Below are 20,068 nucleotides of genomic sequence, written 5' to 3'. Positions count from 1 at the left end.
TTGCTCACTTTAGCACACCCATCCAACTGATGATGTAGCATGCAGGGGAGAGTATTTAGAGCTAGCAAAATACACTGTTCCATTATAATGACAGCTACCACTCCCATTTGCTCAACTCTTGCCTCCATAACTTCATAGGTGTTTACTAGGCTAACAACCACAAGGGCATTTTTAAGTCTAGCCATGCATCCCAAATATAGGACAAGTTCTGGTGCTCTTGATAAGTATAAGCAGGGGCTTGAAAGATGAAACATTTACAAGCAGGGACCTGGAAGATGAGTTATTTACAGGTTGCACGTCTCCATTACAGGCAGGGGATGCCAAGCTAGGGATGAATTTCCTGTTTCCCATCCAACTGCCCAGGTTACACTTGAATTGGGTTAGGGAGGAGGTCTGCTTCACATGGATGGGGAGTCTGTTCCAGAGACAGGGTAGTCTCTGGTATACATGCCTGTCTCTCAAGTAGGTCCTATTTTTATCACAGGCAAGGTTTAAGTCTTTAGGCTGTTTAATTCTGGTGCTGTTTGTTTTGTGGATATGCAGGAGGTCCAGAGTGGGATCTAAGAATGCCCTGAATGCCAGGCATATATCTTCTCTCAACAGGCTGTAGGAGAGAGAACACAGGGATAGGGCCTTGAAGCAGTCTGCATAGGATATTTTACTTGCGCTTTGTATTCTTTTGGTGAGAAACTGCTGTGGATGTTCCAATTGTTGAATATGCCTGATTAGCTACATACCAAAGGGGGCATTGTACTCAATTATAAGTCTGATGAAAGTCAAATACAGAGTAACAATGACTTCCTTGGGCCTAGATGCCATACATTTGTTTATAAGTTGTGCAACATAGAGTGATTTCCTCACTATGGTCAAAGACTAGATTATTGTCTATGTGTGTACCTAAGTCCCTGACTACTGGGTCAAGATTAAGGGGTGTGTTTTCAATATGGTAGTTACCAGGGGTGGATGACTTCCTGAAGGATACTATTATGCATTTCTTGGCATTTAGTTTTAATCCATGGCTCTGACACCAGTTGTTTGTCTGTGTCAGCCCTTCCTGGAAAACATCTGTGCCGGTGTGGGATTCAAAGACAGCTCCTAATTTGCAATCATTTGTAAATTTAGTCAGCTAGAGAACATTGACATTGGCCTTGACTTCAGAGAAGTAAATGTCAAAAAAGAAGCGGTCCAAGTACAGATCCCCGAGGGGCTCCACTTGTGACTGGCCTCTTTGTAGAGGTGGACTCCCCAATTCTAACTTTCTAGGTCCTGTCTGTGAACCAGTTGGCTATCCACCAGGTGACATAAGGGTTTGTACCTAACCTCCTGAGTTTGGCAACCACAAGTGTTGTGTCAAATGCCTTGGCCAGGTCAAAGTAGGTAGTGTGAACCATTTTGCCAACATCTATTGCTTTGGTGACCTTCTCAAAGAAGTCCACCTGGTCGAGTAGGCATGACCTGCCCTTGGTGAAACCAAACTGGGATGGGTCCAGTGTCTGGAGGTTTACTATATCATTACTGATCAATTCCATGATAATTCTTTCATGGCTTTGCAAGTAAGATTAGTGAGACTTATGGGTCTGTTTCCAGAGTCTGTAGATGGCCCACCTTTGTGCAGAGGGATGACTGTTGCTGTTATCCACTCATGAGGCACAAAGCTTGTTTGGAGGCTACAGCTGAATAGCAATTTCAGACGGCCTTGTAGGTCATGTTTCAAGCTATTTAGAAGGCATCCTGGGATATTGTCTGTGCCTACTGTTGCAGTGGTCTTGGCTTTAGAGACAGCATTAAGGACCTGTGCCCTAGGGATAGCAGGGGGAGTTATATTTGATAGTGTTTCCTGAGGGACAATTGAGGAGAAAAGTGGGGTAAAGTTGGATCTGAATTTGTTGGCTAATAGGTTTGCTATATTTTCTGGTTCATTATAGGTGGTTCTGTTTACAATGAGCTCAGTGCACAATTGTGCATTGCCTTTGAGGCTGCAGACATAGCTAAAGAATGCCTTACGGTTGTCCTGAACCTGGGAGGCCAAAGTTACCTCAAATTTGGATTTGGTATACTTTATTTGTCCTCTGAGTTGTTTTAGTTTGATTAGAGTGCTTTTATCCTGCTGAGCACGGCACCTCCTAATTTTTGCCATGATTTTCTTCCTTCTGTTATACAGCCTACTGATGTTGTGATTCCATCAGGGTGGCTTCTTTTTTGAGTTGGTTCTGCACTTTTTCATGGTGAGTACAGCTGCCTCTATGCAACTATTAACATGCTTGTATAGAGTTTCTGTGAACAGTTCTGCATAGGCAACAGTGTTATCAGGGTTTATGGGGGCTTACATTTTTGCCAGGTTATCAATTAATAGAAGGAAGTTAGCCTTAGAGTAGTTCCTGAATATTCTAGGGTTAGCTGGTGGTCCAGGTTTTATTTTTACTTCAAAGGAGACCATTTTGTGGTCTGACCTAACCAGACAAAACATTACACAAGGGGTATGCAGCACTCTCCCATATTAGTGAGGACCAGATCCAGTATGGTTGCACCTCCGATTGGTGTACTGATAATCTCGTCCAGGGAGTTTGTGTTTACTCTCTGTGCCTGTATGTTTGGTGTTCTATAGGATTCCCAGTTAATAGTGGGGTAAATAAAGCTGCCCATAAATATGGTATTGGGGTTGGATTTTGAGTGTTTCCAACAAGTTTAAACACATGGTATGGGTTTTCTGAGTCAGAGAGGGACCTATAGCTTGCAAGGAAGTGGTATTGGATTTTGTGTATAGTGACTTGAACATGGAGTAGCTGAAGTGCATTTGTCCTGTTTCACCAGCCTTGAGGTATATTTATTTTTGATGTAAATCAAGACACCTCCACCTTTAATCCCGGTCTGTGCAGTAGCTGGTCTATATGTGTGGAAAGCATCATAACCTTGCACTGTTGGCACACTCTCTGCTGCTTTGACCCATGTCTCAGAGACTGCACAGACATCAGCATTCTCTAGGGTGAAGACAGCTTCTAGGAAGTGGAGTTTTTTGTTTAGACTCTTAGTACTGAGCAGTAATACCTTTAGATTTTATTGTTTTTAATTTGCTATGTCTGAAGTACTTTCAGTTTGGCATTGCCTAAAAAAGCACTATCGGGAAGACATTGTTTCAGCTAATATTCAAAAGCCTAGGAGGGAGATGTGCAGACCATCCCTAGCAAAGCAGCGTGGTCTATTGATCATCTCCTTCCATGCTGACAAATGCTGCACTGCCTTAGAATGACAGTTATGACACCAAAAACTAATGCAACAATTTGGAGTTGGAAAACCAGCTAGATAATCCAAGCAAATAACAGCAAAACCACTAGCTGCAAAACAAATCCAAAGATAAGCACTGTTGTAGAAGGTTGATATCACAAATGTGTTGAAGGTTTATACCACAATTTTATATAAGCTTATGTAATGCATAATACAGCTTTTTATCTGCATACAACAGGCTTCATCAGAATCTAATATACATAAGTCAAGTACTGCTTTTAAATAAATCTCACCCAGTGTAAAATCCCTGCAATCAGGTCTTAAAGGTATATCACACAGATAAAATGTTTAAAATCTGCAATAAACAAATAAAATTCATCTCTATTGTCTTGTCATTGGCCAGGAACCAAACCCAGGTCTACTGTGTGGCAGTTGAGAATTCTACCACTGAACCACATTTTTTATGTAAAACGCAACATAAAAATATATATATAATTTCTAAAAAAAAAAAACACCAGAGAACAAATAGCAGCAAAAACAAATGCTAGTATGTATTGGCTCTTGTTTTTAACACTGGAACAAGGGATACGTTGTCATTAATTTCTGGATAATGTGTGGCATCCAGATTTACTTGCCACCATAACCCCCTTACTTACAAATGACCTTTCCATGCCCTCACCCTTGGGTTTCTTGTCACATTCTCTAATATATAAAACAAAATCCCTTTATAGTTACATTTAATGGAGTGTCTATATGAAGGTGTTGTTGATATTTTTAGCTCCTGTTTCAAATCCGTGCTCATAAATACACTTTTTAAGATATTGCTTTGCCTTCCCGACATAAAAAGTTGGGCATGTACTACAGGTAGCTAAGCAGACCAGTCCTTTACTAGTACAATTTCCATGCCTAGGTATATAACAGTCTTAGCTGCATCTTTCAAGTAAACAACTGATTGTTCTACAATGTGTTTACAATATGCACAACTACCCCATTTTTGTACCCATTTTGCATCTCTTACTATCTGTGTTATTTTCCAAAATATTCTTTAAATTGGGGGCTCTTTTATAGGTAAACAAAGATCTGTTCCCCACCACTTCTTTCACTTTTTCATCAGATGTCAAAAGCCCACAATATTTTTCAACAGTATTCTTAAAGATAGTGGATCCTGCATTATATTCTAAAACCAGGGCCCTTGTAAATTCTCCATTTTCCACATCTTCTTGTAAAAAACTCTCTCCATCTCCACTAGTCTTTTCTGGGAGTGTATGTGTATAGTTGGACCTCACACCTGTTAAACCTTCTCCCAGTAAAGGTTTGTATTTTTTCCACAGTTGTCATAAACATAATCACTAATGTTTTTTTACTAGTTCATGTGGATAATCCCTTTTTAAAAACCCTTTTCAAATTTTTTTCATTTCTACATCAAATGTATCTTTACTGGATATCATCCTGACCAAGATAATGAACTGGCCTCTCACCAAACTCTTCGTTTGGAAAAGAGGGTGGACATTTCCAAAATAAAGGTAATGATTGGAAAATTGGGGGGGGGGGTTGATATATGTTAGAGGTAAACGCCTCATTGTATTTGCTTGGGGTAGCATCTAGGTAGTTCACAGTATCTTTTCCCATTTGATGTGTAAATCTTAAAAAAAATCAGAAGAGTTGTTGATATACTGCATAAAAACTTCAATTTGTGGCATGTCTCCACCCCATAAAATAAAAATCATCTAGGAACCTCAAGTATAGTTTTATATGTTCCTGGAATAAGGAGTGCAACATAAACTCCTTTTCCCATGTCAACATAACAAGGTTTGCAAAAACGAGGGCACGAGCTGCACCCATTGCCACCCTTTTTCCCTGTCTAAAGATCTTACCATCTAACCACACATAATTGTTAGCAAAGACTATTTCCATACACTCCAAAATGAGTCTGATTTTTCCACGGTTCAAAAATTTCAAATTTAACAGTGCCTTGTTAATCATGCCTAAACCCTCAATTTCGGGTATACTGGAAAATAGGTCTACCATATCGGTGATTAAAACTGTGAGGTCCTTATCCCAATACTGAGGTTTAAGTCTTCCCAGGAAATCCCAGAAATCTCTAATAATGTGACTTGGGGTGCTGTGAAATGGTTTTAGTGCTTTATCTACAAATAAGACAAAGGGGTGAATATTGGCACCTGCTGCTGCCACAATTGGCCTAAAAGGTGTCGAGCTAAAATTTTATGCAACTTTGGAATGCCAAAACAGGTAATTTTGGATGCTGATTCCTTAAAAACATGTATGTCATATATGTATTAAGGTCCATCCAATGCTGCAATAGTTTGTCTTCAAGAAAAAAGTCTATATGGCTATATGAAGTATTAACTTTCTTAATGGAGGGCCTGTCATAAACCTCTTTGTTTTTCAACGATTTTATTGTGTCCTCCTTCTATTTGTGGTTGTCAAACATCACCACCCCTACCCTTGTCAAGTTTCATAAAAGATTGTCTAACAAGTTATGTTCTACCTTAGTAAGGTTGAACTTCTTGTTCTTCATTTTACCCTCTCTATAAAACTTAAAAACATCTTCTTCACATACATTTGAAAAACTCTTCAATGGGGTGGGGTGTAGGCAAAGCTATACTTTTTTCTTTAAATAACCACCAGGTCTTAAATGTTTTGTCTCTTTTTCAACTTGCTGGTGTTGTAAAGCAAAGCTAATTTTCCTAATAAATGGTTTGAATTCAATCAAACTATCAGTTAGGTTGTATTTTGAAGTTGGGACAAATGTAAAGCCTCTTTCAAATAAAGAAAAAAGTTCATCAGTCACCTTAAAGGAACTGTAGTTATAAGTAATAAAATTGTGCCTTTAAGTAATTGCAGGCAAGAAAGAACAGTACGCTTGACTTAAACTTGCCTCCAGCAACCTCTTTATCCTTCTCCCCCTCTTGTTCTGTCCTCTCTTGAAATGCCCCCCCCAGATGAGAATTGTGATACTCTCTGTGTGGCTCTGGAAGACAGTGAGTCCTGCTGGCGAAGGTCTCTGACCTATGGAGAGGTGGAAATTCTAAAGGGTCATCCAAATTAATGCCATTTTGATTTTCACCATTGTCATTTTCATAACCTTAATTTTCCATATTCATAAACACCTCTTCATTATTTCAGGCATAATCTTGTGGGGGGGTGGGGGTGAGGGGGTGGGTCTCTCCTAGTTTGTCCTGGAGAAGAACTCTAACTACAGTTTCAAATTTCTTATTCATGGGAAGCATCTTCCAGACCACAATCAAAGCAATAAAACACCCTATATATATATATATATATATATATATATATATATATATATATATATATATATTATATCTATCGGGTGTTTTATTGGTTTGATTATGGTCTGAAGAAGCAGTGTTTACTGTGAAAGTGCTTACCAATTTTGACACGTTTTATGTTTTATTTTATCTCATTAAACAGCCTTGCTTTTTTATTATTAAATAAATTTGTCGTGTTAACCTTCAGCAAATTTGTGGTATCAGCCTTCAACAACAGTGCCTATCTTTGGATCTGTTTTGTAGCTAGTGGTTTTGCTGTTACACCCAAAACTAAGTCAATTATTGAAGTCAGTTATCTTTCATTCATATTGTGGCATCATCCTTGGAGAAGGTAAAATCCTGCTCAATGCTAGGCACATACCAGGCTGAAACACATATTCTGAGAGCTCCATGATGTCTCTCTTCATATAGTCTAGGGTGGTATGTTTCAGGTCATTTACACCCACATAGACTATGACTGAGTCATACTGATACTTGTGGGCCAATGATCTGAGTGTGTGTATGCAATGTGGCAGATCCTAGCCCCTAATAAGCAACTGATTGTGACTTTCTCCTTACTCAGCCTAGTGAAAGGAACATCAGTGTGTCACACAATGGAGTCTCCAATGGCCAAAATGTTGGATTGTGTGGTGGCTTGCCTTATGGGCTTAGAAGTAGAGGCTCCATGAGATGTGGCTGTATGTGTTGATGTGGGTGTTGTATTTTGAAAGAGTACATTCGGGGCTGCTGAGGGTATTTAATATGTGTACTTCATCTTAGTGGTCTTTCAAGTTTAGGAAGGTTACATTTAAGTGCCTCAGCATATGTGGGTCTATATATCTGCTTTGAATTGAATTTGAAATATCGTACAGCACAGTGGTGCTGTGGTATCATTGTTGCCTCACAGCAAGAGGTTCTCTGGTTTGATTCCCAGTCCGGAGTGCCTTCTGTGTGGAGGTCTGCATGTCATTCTTGCATTCATGTGGGTTTTCTCTGGGTACTTCGGTTTCTAATCACATTACAAAAACATGCATCTGGAGCATTTCTCCTCAGGCCTCCACTGAAAATTGGCTTTGTTCCAAGTCAGACTTTCCTGGTAAACAAACGTTAACTAAATAAATTGGGTGGATGCAGCGTGTGTACTACAGACAACTTTATTGACGTTAGGAGTAGTTTTATGTGACAGCTTTGCCTCCAGTGACATTGTGTAAATACATCTCTGACATACCATATCAGTTTGTGAAGTAACTGGTGTCAGTAAACATGAGGCAATTTCTACATTGCCTCAGGATGTCCAAATCCAACAAACTGGTAATGGAGATAGTGGAAATCTCATATCCATGGCAACATACCGTTTTTTATTGATTAGGCAGTTAGAGTGAGAATGTAAAGCAATGTCAGGAATATCCAGTCTGCAACTCTGGGGACAATGCTTATTACTGCAAACTAGTTGTCCAGTGTGCAAATAGGTATTGGTGAAACTTCAGTTGTGCTTTTACAGGAAAAATGTCACTTAAGATGTCTATGTCTACTCAGGGCACTGCCAGATACTTGAGGGGAAACTAATAAGTATACCCTGAACATTGAAGGATGAAGTATTTAAGCAGATATTCTGAAGTTAGAAACAAATCAAGCAGTACTTAATGGACACAAAGAATTACCTTGCCAAGAATGATGAAAAAAAGGGGAGTCATGTGAATGGCTACTGGCTGTATACTACTAGTGCTGGCCTCACCACAGCTTCATTCTGCTGGGATGCAATGCTTATTTGCTTCTTCTCTCACCAGACGCAAAACATTAGTACCAATCGGTTGAGAAGCAGGCCACAGCTTGTTTGGTAATCCACAGTCTTGTCCCAGATGATGCAAGGGTCTGTAGGCTTGGTGCAACCTTTTCCTGGTGCCTTGAACAGCAACCAGACCAATCAGGAATGTCAAGCACTCACTACCCAACCAGAAACAGTCAGGAATCAAAGCACTATGCTTCTTCTCAAACCAGAAGCAGAATATAAGCACAAATTCTAAGCTGTCACCTATGAAGCAGTTATTAGGCTTTCCTGTGATCAACATTCTCCAGGAAATAATGTCCCTGTACTCCTTATCTCACCAGGAGAAAACAGTAGCACTAATCCTAAGATGACTAATGAGAGGCAGAATGTGGGCTCAACAATAATTGATGGTCTTGCAATAGATGTTGCAAATTTTAAAGGTAAGATGGAAAAAAATGTTTAATATCCTAAACACTGCAGTGTGCACTAAAGAGCTGGATATGAAAGAGAGGGTAACTTAAGCTTTAGCTGTCTAAGTGAAGAGCCACTGATTTTAAAATAGCTTATAGATTGAAAGGGAGTGGGCACTTTGTATTCTGGTAGTATGGAATACAGTGGGATGACCACTTAATTTAAATGGTTGAAGGGGAGTTATTTCACAAAATGAAAATTTTGTGCTAACTCACAACAGCCAATGAAAGGGGAGAGGGGAGGAGATATGTGGTCAAATTAACATAAAGGGCAGGCCACTAGAAAGACAGTTGGATTTACGAACACTACAGCAACAGAGTGGGAAAATTTTGTATGACTCATAAGAGACATAGCTATGGTCTCTTTCCTAGTTTTAATATGCAATTAAAAGCAAAATGCAAGTTAAACAGAGTGTGAAGGAAACAAATCACAATATACAAAATAGAAGGCAATGATCTAATACAAAACACAAGAAAGCAACATCAAACTAAACTTTCCCCTCACAGCCAGTTGTGGCAGAGTCTGAGTGGCCTTTTCCAATAAAGCTTAAAGTAGGCTGTAATTACACAAGTTGACTGCAGTGAGATTATAACTCCTTCCTACCTAGTTAAACCAGCTAAAGAGCACAGTATTTAATGCTTGCACCATAGCACAAGTCTAATTAGTACCAGGCTAACTTGCCCTTGTGAGCCATTCCAAGCCCAGCCAATTACCGACCAATTTCAGACCTGAAGGGATGAGCAAATAAATTGAGTAATGTAGGAAAGCTTGCTGGCTGAAGGGGGCCAACAAAAAATACACTCTTATTGAGGAAGGCTCTACCAGTTCCAGGATTACTCAGGGTGCCAATTACAGCTGACAGGACAGAGTATGATCCTTTGTTCTTGGACTGCTAGCATAGCTTACATGCATGTGGGAAGCACTGGAATGACAAATACACTCCTTACATGATAATGTGTTAAAAACAATACAGTTCACTGTTTTAACAGTTTCCAAGAGCACATGTTGCTAAAAAAGCATCAGTAACTATAATATGTAGGCAGAATGCAAATTGATATTTTCTGAAGTCTCTACTGTTAGCCAACATACAGATGGCATTGTAGCTACTTGAACAAACTATGCAATCATTAATAAGCACTTCATGATACAGTAAAGTTAATTTACCTGATTCTGAGATGTCATCCCAGTACGGTGAGTCAAACTCATATTCAACATTCAGAATTTGCTTGAAGAGGGTTGACTCATTTTCATCATAAAATGGTGGATAGCCAGAAAGCCTGCATCAGGAAAAAAAAGAAGAGTCAGGGACCTGGTGTCATAAGACAAGGAACATAGCTAGAGAATATATGGAGGCTGATATCCTACTCTTACATCTTGTTTAACATATGCACTCACACCTTGTCAAATACTGATCAAAGATAACCAATAAAGATGTATTCCTTGCCTTTCATACATTATTTAATGTGACATTGACTTAGATAAATCACAACATGCATTTTATTTGTTTTAGTACATCTAGGCTGTTATACAACAGGAGGGATAGGACAGCTGACAACAGACGAGATCCAAAGCAGTGGAAATACTGAAACCAACTTTGGTATTTCCTCAGCATATCCATGGCATTTATGATTGCAGAGCATGACTTACTACTGAATGACTGGACCAAACTAGGTAAGAAAAACTGAACACAAAGTTTGTTTTCAAGTTACTTTATTGACAGAATCCTTAGCACCTCAGCATATTACCTTCTCAGAAGATTCTAAGCATCTCAGGTATACCATTTTTAAAGAGAATGACCAATTAGGTCATATGATCTCAGCATTAATAAATTAAAGTTAAAATATTTTAAAAATATTTAAAATGTTTGTAATCTAAACAGTTTGAGCAGGGATTATCAGTCAACTTGGGAGGAAGAAGGCAAATAAAGTGGAGATGAGCTACGTATCACCCATAATGCATTATGTCAGGAACCCACTGAGGATGGTCCTGGGTCTACTCCATTTCTCTGTAGTTATGAATACCACATGACCCCACTATTTCAGAGACAGACCTACCACACTGCTTTACCTTGAAGAGGTATAATATAATATAATTATAGGTTGTGTTTTTTGCCTACCAGAAACGTAAATGAAGCATTCCAAGGAGCAGCATATGATAGCTATCCATGTGCTCTCCCCCAGAAATGCATGTGGTAATTGAGTTACTCAGCTGAGTGATTTAAAAAAACACTTGGTTGCATAAATCCTTACTATCAGCTGCATTATGCAACTTAGCCAAAAGTTTACATTCTCCCATTACTCTCAAAGAAAAGATCCCATACGTTAATAGGTGCATACTAGGCAAAAAAACTACTATGGCTCTTAAGAGCCTAGCTGTGCAACCCAAATGTGACACATAAATCTAATTTATACTTAATTTATAGGTGGTGATTTGCAATCTGCCTCTGTCCATCACAGGCATAGGAGCCAGACCAGTAGTGAATTTCCAATTACCTATTCACTGGTCCAAGTTGTGCTCAAATAGGGATAGGGAGGAACTCTGCTTTATGTGGATGTGGAGCCTATTCCAGAGAATGGGAATTCTCTGAGAAACATATCTGTCTCGCCAACATGTCCTGTTTATGTTGCAAACAAAATTTAGGTCTTTTAATCCAATGGTTCTGATGCTGTTTGTTTTGCAGATGTGCAAAAGATTGATCAAAACAAGGTCCAGGGTTGCCTTGTATGCCAGGCAAAGAACAATTTTCAGAACTCTGTATGATACTGAGTTGAGATAGGGCTTTGAGGCGATCAGCATAGGACATTGTGTTTACTCTGTGTTCTTTTTGTAAGAAGCCTTTATGGACATTCCCATTGCTGCATGTGTCTAGTCAGGTACATACTGAAGGATGCATTATATTCTATGATGGGCCTGATGACAGTACAGATGCATGATGACCTCTCTGGACCTAGACGCCATGCTCTTGCTCATAAGTTGAGCAATATAGAAGGATTTTCTTACTACCCTAGACACATGCTAGTCAAAGGATAGGTTAATATCTACAGCAGTTCCCAGATCCCTGACTATTGAATCAACTTTTAGGGGTGTTTTTTCAATGATGTATTTACCTGGTCTTAAGAGGTAAGTGCCAGGTGGGGATAATTGTGTCTGTGTGTGTGTGTGTGTGTGTGTGTGTGTGTGTGTGTGTGTGTGTGTGTGTGTGTGTGTGGCTGATGTATGTTTTTGTATGTGCCTGTGTCTGCCTAGGTGGTCAGTTGGTAATACTTCTCAGATATATATTTAAATTGCTATGCCATTCTGTAATTCTACTGAAAAGCACCTCACTGCTACATGGTTGCATATCCTCCCACTCTGGCTAGTTTACAGGTTAAATTGGCTCTTTAGGGTAAAGGGTTATCATTCCTAATACTGAGTGTGTCCACTTACTTGCTTCAAGTTAGGAAGGAGTTTATTGGATGCTCTCTTACATCAACTCTTATTCATATACCAATCCATATCTTTCATTTAATAATCCACTATTTCCCTGAACCATGTCACAGATTACATATTACCATGACTCCTTGAGAACAAGCATCTGGCTTCCTCCATAGGCCTTATCCTCATTCCCTATATTTTCAAGCTGCCAGTATCTGGCAAGGAAGGGCAGCCATGAGGCTACCTTCACAAACTGCAGTTTCTCTCAAAATGGATTTAAAGTCAGCTGTTTCCCTTACATTATAAGTGAATAGCTTCCACTGTCTTAACAGAAATGTTTTTATATCTCTGATGGTTTTAATACAACTCTTTTGACTTAAGTAATAGGCTAACATCAAAACTTCTGGAAAAACATTTTTGTTTGCTTATTGTTTTCTTCTTTTATTTATTTGTAATAACCTTCCCTATGTATTCTTTATACTTTTATAGGGAACTGATTTGGGATCACCACATTTTTCTTAAAAATTGCCTTCAATAACCTTCTTAGACTCTCCTCAGAGTAGATTCCAGAACTCTTTTGATTCTAATATTGTGTCTCTTTGTTAAAATATTTTTTATTAATTATAACAAATGTATGACAAATTTTAACAATAGAACTATCAAAACAAACAATATAAAGTAAAACAAATACAAATATTTACAAAGGTGTTACATTCTGATAATTCTTAATGTATAAAAAAATGAAAAATAAGGTATTTGTTGTTAACAAGGTTGTGACTGTTTACTTAGCAGTTCCCTGAATTTTATCCAAGTGTTGTGGGAAGTGATATTTCTAGTAATTCTCATTTTGATTATTAAGAGTTTGTAATGACAAACTTTGGTTGCAGTGTTTATGAATTCCTTCATTGTTGGAGTTTGTTCATTTTTCCAGTTCTTTTTGATTATTTTCCTTGCAATGGATAGGATGCTCCATAGAAGAGGGTATTTTACTCTCTTTGCACAGACATGTATTGGTGTACTGAATAAGATCAATGGTTTAAATAAAATGAATTTACCACTAAATAACACCTGTAAAAACATTAATATTGTCTCAGAATGGTTTAATAACTTCACAATAAAAATATGTTGCCAATCCTCTTTAGTGTTTATTTTACACCTCCAGCATGTTACTGTTTTCCTGTACATTAATTCTATTCTATGTGGGGTTATAAATGCTTTGTGCATAAATTTCCAAGTAAAAAAATTCCATTTTACAGAAGAAGTAATGTAAACTGAAGATGTCAACATGTGTTTTATATCTTCATTATTTGGATAATTATTTACAGTTTTAAAATGCTCCCAATAACTTTCCTTAAAACATTCTGTTGAATATCTAATAATCTTATATATCTTTGATAGCAATCCCTTTTCCATTGTTCTGTGACGTAATATTAAAATTAAGAAATCAGTGAATTTTGGCACATAATTTTTAATTGAAGGTTGCATTAGTTTAATTTTATTTTCAATAGAAAATCTACAATTCTGTATGTCTAACCATGAGTCTTTATTTAAATTAAATTTATTAGAGATATATTCTAGCAATTGCAATTTTTCTCCCACCACCAATTGACTCCATTATACCAAATTATTCTCCTTAGAAATATTTGCTTGTACATGTCAAAAGTACATATACTATTTTGTGTATATGCTATAGGAAATATCAAAAACAACCATGCCTTATATTCAAGATTCTTATAAATACAATTTCTAAAAGTAATTAACATTAAAGACAGATATGAAGAACCAATCACAATGTTTCTATTTTCTAGTATGCAATCTTTTAATATCCATACAAAGTTATTATTTATTATTAAATGTTGTTGAGTATGTGATATTTTATTCGATTCCTTACAAATGCTTTCAAATATGTCTTTCCATTTAGCATTGTAAAAGTTATTTAACCATAAAGAAGTTGTTTTAATGATAGAGGATAAAGAATACAGCTCTATGTCAGGCATAACAATTCCACCCATAGACCAGTCTCTAACATCGTGTTTTAATCCTAAACCAGATTTATCAGGATGCCAAAAAAATTAAGAAGTAGAGGAATTAATTCCTTTATATATTTTTAGAAAGAGGTAACAAAAGGGATTGTATTATATATACAATTTTAGGCAGAATAATCATCATTTATTGGAGAAAGTCTCTCTTTCATAGAAAAATTAAACTGGTTCCATTTATTGACAAGAACTTTAATAGAAGTTGGACTATTAGAATAATTTTCTTCAATCATATTCTTAATATTATCTGTTAAAAATATTCCTAAATAGGTATTTTTATCTTTTACTACATACTTAGAAAAATCTTTATTACCTACCATCAATATTGGTATTTATGAGTACATTTTTTGTTTTATTTTAGTTAAAAGTAAAACTAGATTTCTTCTGGAAAGTTTCTATTGCATTAAATACTCTCTTAAGACAGTTTTTATTATCATTTAAAGTCAAAATAATGCCATCTGCAAAAATTAATACCTTAGAATTTAATTTATTTTTAATCTGCATACCTTTGATATAAGTTCTTGACCTTTAGTTTGCAAATGGTTCCATAATTAAAGCAAATAATAGTGAAGATAAAGGGCAGCCTTGTTTTGTTCCTTTAGTTATTGAAATAGACACCGATATATAGGTACCTATTTCTATGCAAAAGAGTTCTCATAAAGCAAATTTATAGGTTGTGAAAACTGATTAGAGAAATTGCACTCTTCTAGAACCAATAATAAATATTTCCAACTAACAGAGTCAAAAGCACAATCTGTCCAAACTTAACATCACTCCATCTTTTTTATTGTTAAGATCTATTAAAGCTAGTACTCTTTTAATATTATCACAAATGTTCATATATAATATTAATCCAATTTGATTATTATTAATCATATATAGTAATAGTTGTAAATCTAGCAGCATGTATAGCCATGTAGAGCCATGAATATTTTATAATCAATACTTAGAAGTGATATTGGTCTATAAGAGGAACACTCAGCTGAATTTTTTATCCATCTTTAATACTGAGGAAATAAGGGTATATTTTCAGGATGGAGGAACTTTAAATACATCTTTAACTATTAAAAAAGTATGCAAAATATGTAAAGCTTCTTTAGGTAAGTTCTAATATCATGACATCATTGCCAGGAGCTTTGTTAGGTTTTAGTTTGTTAATTTGACTTGTAAGTTCAGACATCAATATAGGCTTATCTACAATTTCTTTTGCTTTTCTGTCAACCTGTTTGTAGTATATTTTTAATAAAGTTTTTAATTGTTGCTAAGGAATCCATTTCTGGGTTATACTGATTATTTTTAATAAACGTGAGCTCTGAGTATTTTAAAAAAAAAAGTCTTCTATTTCAGTTATCTTTTCCTTACATTCAGAAGAATACAACTCTCTAATGTGATTCGATTTAATAAGCATTTTGTTCTTGATGCTCATTTATGCATATATTTTGGATTTATAGAATAATTAATAAATCTATCCTTCTCCAAATTTATCATAGTTTTAGGATTTAATATTTCTAGATATTTTTTCATTAAATTATTTCTTTTAACACATTATTATATCCTTTTTGATCTATTTGTCTTAATTTATCAAGTTTTTCCTGTAAATCTATCAAATCTTTATCCTGTTGCTTTTTCTTATGAGCATACCAAAATTTTATTTTACCATTCAAATAAGCTTTTAGAGCATTCCATACATAAATTTCAGAAATGTCATCAGTATAACTGAATTCAATAAAGGACTTAACCTCTTTGTTTAAAAAAATCCTTAAAATCTTTTTAAGTTGGTTATGTAGGCTGATATCCTTTTAATGGAAATTCTGCTAGTAGTGTTTAATACAAGTTCAAATGTTATGGCATTATGATTCAGTAACAGACATATGACAACTTTTACTTTACTTAATCTAGATATTAGGTTATTAGATGTATATACCCTATTAAGTATTGACTGAGTATTATGTCTATGAGAGAAATGAGTATAGAAAAAAACATTAGAATCTGAAAATTCATTAATATCTTTCATCTGAAATGAATTGACCAATTTTTTAAAGCTTTAGCCGAGGTTGATCATCTTCATTTTCTAATAGTATTATAATCTTCATCATCTAAAATACAGTTGAAGTCACCAGCCAAAATTATACTGCCTTTTGAGATTTGCATTACTTGTTCTAATTGGTGATTAACTGTTTTAACACCAATACCAGATATCTAGTAAACATTAATAAAAGTGTATAATTTTCCTTTTATTTCCATTGTTACTGAACAAATCATGCCTTTATCATCATTATATCTGTTCAATATTTTAGGTATGGGTAAAGAGTTTTTCCGTAAGATAAAAAACCCTCTGCCTCTGTTGTCATTTATTAGTCTAGAACAACTAGACTGAATAGAAAAAACATCCAAACCAACTCACCCATAAATTCATGAATTTTGCAGCATGTGCCCCCATATATGCCAATCTGGTCATCTTAGACTGGGAAGAGTCAGTAGTGTTTAAAAGTGACTACTACAAACATGTCAGATATTACTCTTATTTTCTTGATGACAAATACATCTTATGGGATGGTAGACAGGCTGTTTTAAACAACTTTTTGGATTATTTAAACCAAAGTAGTAAATATCTCAGATTCACTTCCATCTATTAGCAGTGAAGGTATAGCCTATTTGGATACCTATATATCTAATGGGGATACGTGTTTTAATTCCCGTATATACAGAAAAAGTACATTTTCTAATGGATATCTGGAATATACCAGCAATCACCCCAGGAAATTGTTATACAACATTTATAAAGGACAATGCATTAGAGCTATAAGAATGACTTCGGAATACACAGATGGTAGAATAAATGGATTTCATCACTGAAATGTTTAGAGAAAGGGGTTATAATAAGAATATGATAAAGATATTAGGAATTATGTTATCAAGGAATGGGGACATTAATACACCCCATTATTAGGAGCTAATGGTAAGGAAAGGACTATTACTATGACAGAACTGGACAGTTCCATTCATGTAGGTAGAAATAGAGGTTTTAATAGAGCATGTGTATTGGAATAAGGTCCACATATGAACAAAATAATGAATATCATGACCAGCAACTGAAATGTTATGATGGTTGACCAAAACATAGCAAAAGTTTTAGGTCCCAAATCCTCATTTGTGTATAAAATGGGGAGTAACATTAAGATGTATACATGTATGTATGCATAGCCAAACTGTTTTGGTTTGGTTTCTGTTGGTGTTTTTTTTTCTCGTCTCAGGAATCTGTGGACCTAGCATTCCTACACATTTCATACTTTTTATAAATTCACGATAAGAAACACAATTCAAGACAAACTCTGCTATTCAGAGAAAATATTATAAACTGTTAACAATAACATCACACTTACATAAAATAACTGGCATGTCTATTTTTTTAAATCTAAATAAAAAACATCCTTTAAACTAGTATCTTTTTTTAACTGTACTAACAAAGAATGCTGCTTTTTTGTTAATTTGTTTTTCAGAGCTTAATTTACTATGCAAACAAACATAAGAATTGTAACAGCCTATGTTGCATGACAAAAATACCTTCTTATTGCCTTTTAAAGAAGAAACAAGAAAATAATTTGTACATACTCACCATTTTTGTTATGCTTAAAAAACATGTCAGATATCTGCCTATGGTAATCTGCTGTGAATTTCAAATAAAAATTTGAGGAGAGTCAAAAATATATCACCATTAAATCAGTCTTCTATTACCAGTAATGTAGCAAGACTAAATAGAAATTAATTGTCTGTGTGCATCATCCCTTGTTAAACTGCTCATATATTTTCTCACTAATAGCTGCAATAAGGATACTGATAACATTTTTTGTATTATCACATAACAGGAATAAGAATGTACTCCATAGCCCCATTTTCTTTGTAAACAATAAATATCAAAAATGACTATTTATTATGGTACATTTAGAAGAGGGAGTCTTTAAATGGAAGAGAAAAAGGTGCGACTCTTCTTACAAATGTTCATAAAAGCAAACATTGCAGCAGAGCAAAAGTTATACCAATGCATCAGGGGGTTCCACAAACTATACTGGCTTTACATAATTTTGGATTTGGAAACTGAAGTCTACTGAGGAAAATAGGGTGCTTGTGGTTATGTAATGTGTACATTTAATTATTAATAATACAGGCTTCTTTCTTTATATAGAATGATTTATAACAATACCTATTTAGTACTTTACGTACAGGGGCAAGAAGTTAAAACTAGTAATGTAGTTATGCTCTGCTGTTACTATAAGCCACTTCCTACATTTTACAGTCCATTGACCTTTCACCCATACAGTGGCATATACATTTTCTTATGGCATATAACTCATAGAGCTTTAAAAAAGCCTTTAAAAAACATGATGCATCATGTGACCTCATTGGGAATCTAAATTGAGCACTCCAACTGTAAGTGCAAGAGTATAACTTGTTCATTATAAAATCACTGAACACTGTTGCCTCTATAAAATAATGTAACACCTCATTTGACAGTTTATACCCAACAGCACTGACCAACAAGTACACAGCAATGCCAAACCCAGCCATCTCTTCTGACCCTCCCCCAGCATTTCCAACTAAACAAATGAAACAGCAAAAAGAGAAAAAAATAAATAATTTTCCCAACAAAGATCCTATCCAGAAAAGCCTGCCTTGCACAAAGAAGAGCTGAGAAGAAAAACAAGATACCCAGAGACAAGATCCTACCATAGCACCAGCACATCTCAGAGCACAACAAAACAAGTGACCTGAGCAAAAGCACATATAGTGACAGTGCAGAGGCAGAAAAACAGGGACAAGTCCCAAACATTACAACCAGAAACCCTAAGCTTCGACAGAAAATCAAGTTCTACATCTCCATACAGCCCTGGAAGCATACAAAATTAGAGATCCAGTCCATCACTACTTCCCTATTCAAATCAACAAGGACCCACCACTAGTTAACTAAACAACTGCAATTATATAAGCAACTGACAAAAAATATAAGGCAGAGCCAAGATAATCTCCAAAGATCTGTACAGATGACAGGTTAAAAATTCGACTAACAAATCCAAACACCCAGCATCCATACAGACAAAAGACAATATCACAATCAGATATCTCAGCCAGTCCTCATATATTCAACAAAAGTACAAAAATCTATTATAGTCTAAGCACACATTCCAAATCTGCACAATATTAGGTATAACGTATCTATACCTAAAGCACAAAGTTATCTAAATGTTAAGGTAAAACACTTACTCAAAATAATTACTTAATTTCACTATAAGCAATAAGTTGTTTGAGATACGATAGTGAATATATGAAAATGTAAGTATAGAGAACCTACATGCATAACTTTCACCAATGTCTAGTATATATTTATGAAAAATTAATAAAATATTATTAGATATAAACATATTAATCAAAGAAAGATGTCTAAATCAGACCCAATTATGGTATACAGATACTAATTTAGTGTCAGGATAGAAAATAAGCTTAAATAAGCAAATATAAAACAAATCACCTCAGTGAAGTATACATCCAGGTTTCCCTCTTAGGTTAAAGAATGTTTAAGAAAGACATAAGAAAATCTTTATGCAAAATTAGGGAGAAACTGCTTTTTAAGTAAACTGATGATAATATTAAATAGTCAATTTTCTTTCATTTTTTTATTCTTTTCATTAGTTTTCAAAGTGTTTCCTTCAGCTTGTCATTTCAGGGCTCTATTACTCCAATCCATGTCTTCTATTTGCTCTATTATATTTCTTGATTTCAGAAAAGACAATGCAGTGTCTAAGTCTTCAGATGTTTTGGTTTCATCAGGAAAATATTTTAAGTCCGGCAAGAAAAAGTAATTGGACTTCTAT

At 35.5% G+C, this 20,068-nt stretch overlaps 1 protein-coding gene across 1 annotated transcript in view; it reads right to left on the bottom strand.

Moving 5' to 3' along the window:
• Nucleotides 1–20,068, bottom strand: part of LOC122808956 (calcium/calmodulin-dependent protein kinase type 1D-like) — a 1,068,410-nt gene that overhangs the window by 116,991 nt on the left and 931,351 nt on the right. Inside the window, exon 8 of the mRNA XM_044080114.1 lies at nucleotides 9,913–10,025. Coding sequence (XP_043936049.1) covers nucleotides 9,913–10,025 — 113 coding nt within the window. The remainder of the gene's footprint in view (nucleotides 1–9,912; nucleotides 10,026–20,068) is intronic.

The sequence above is a fragment of the Protopterus annectens genome, chromosome 8.part0 (assembly GCF_019279795.1).
Source record: "Protopterus annectens isolate FY-2018-M chromosome 8.part0, PAN1.0, whole genome shotgun sequence".
Taxonomy (NCBI): domain Eukaryota; kingdom Metazoa; phylum Chordata; order Ceratodontiformes; family Protopteridae; genus Protopterus; species Protopterus annectens.
Note: the sequence above shows the minus strand (reverse complement) of the source record. Positions and strands in the feature narration are given on the sequence as shown.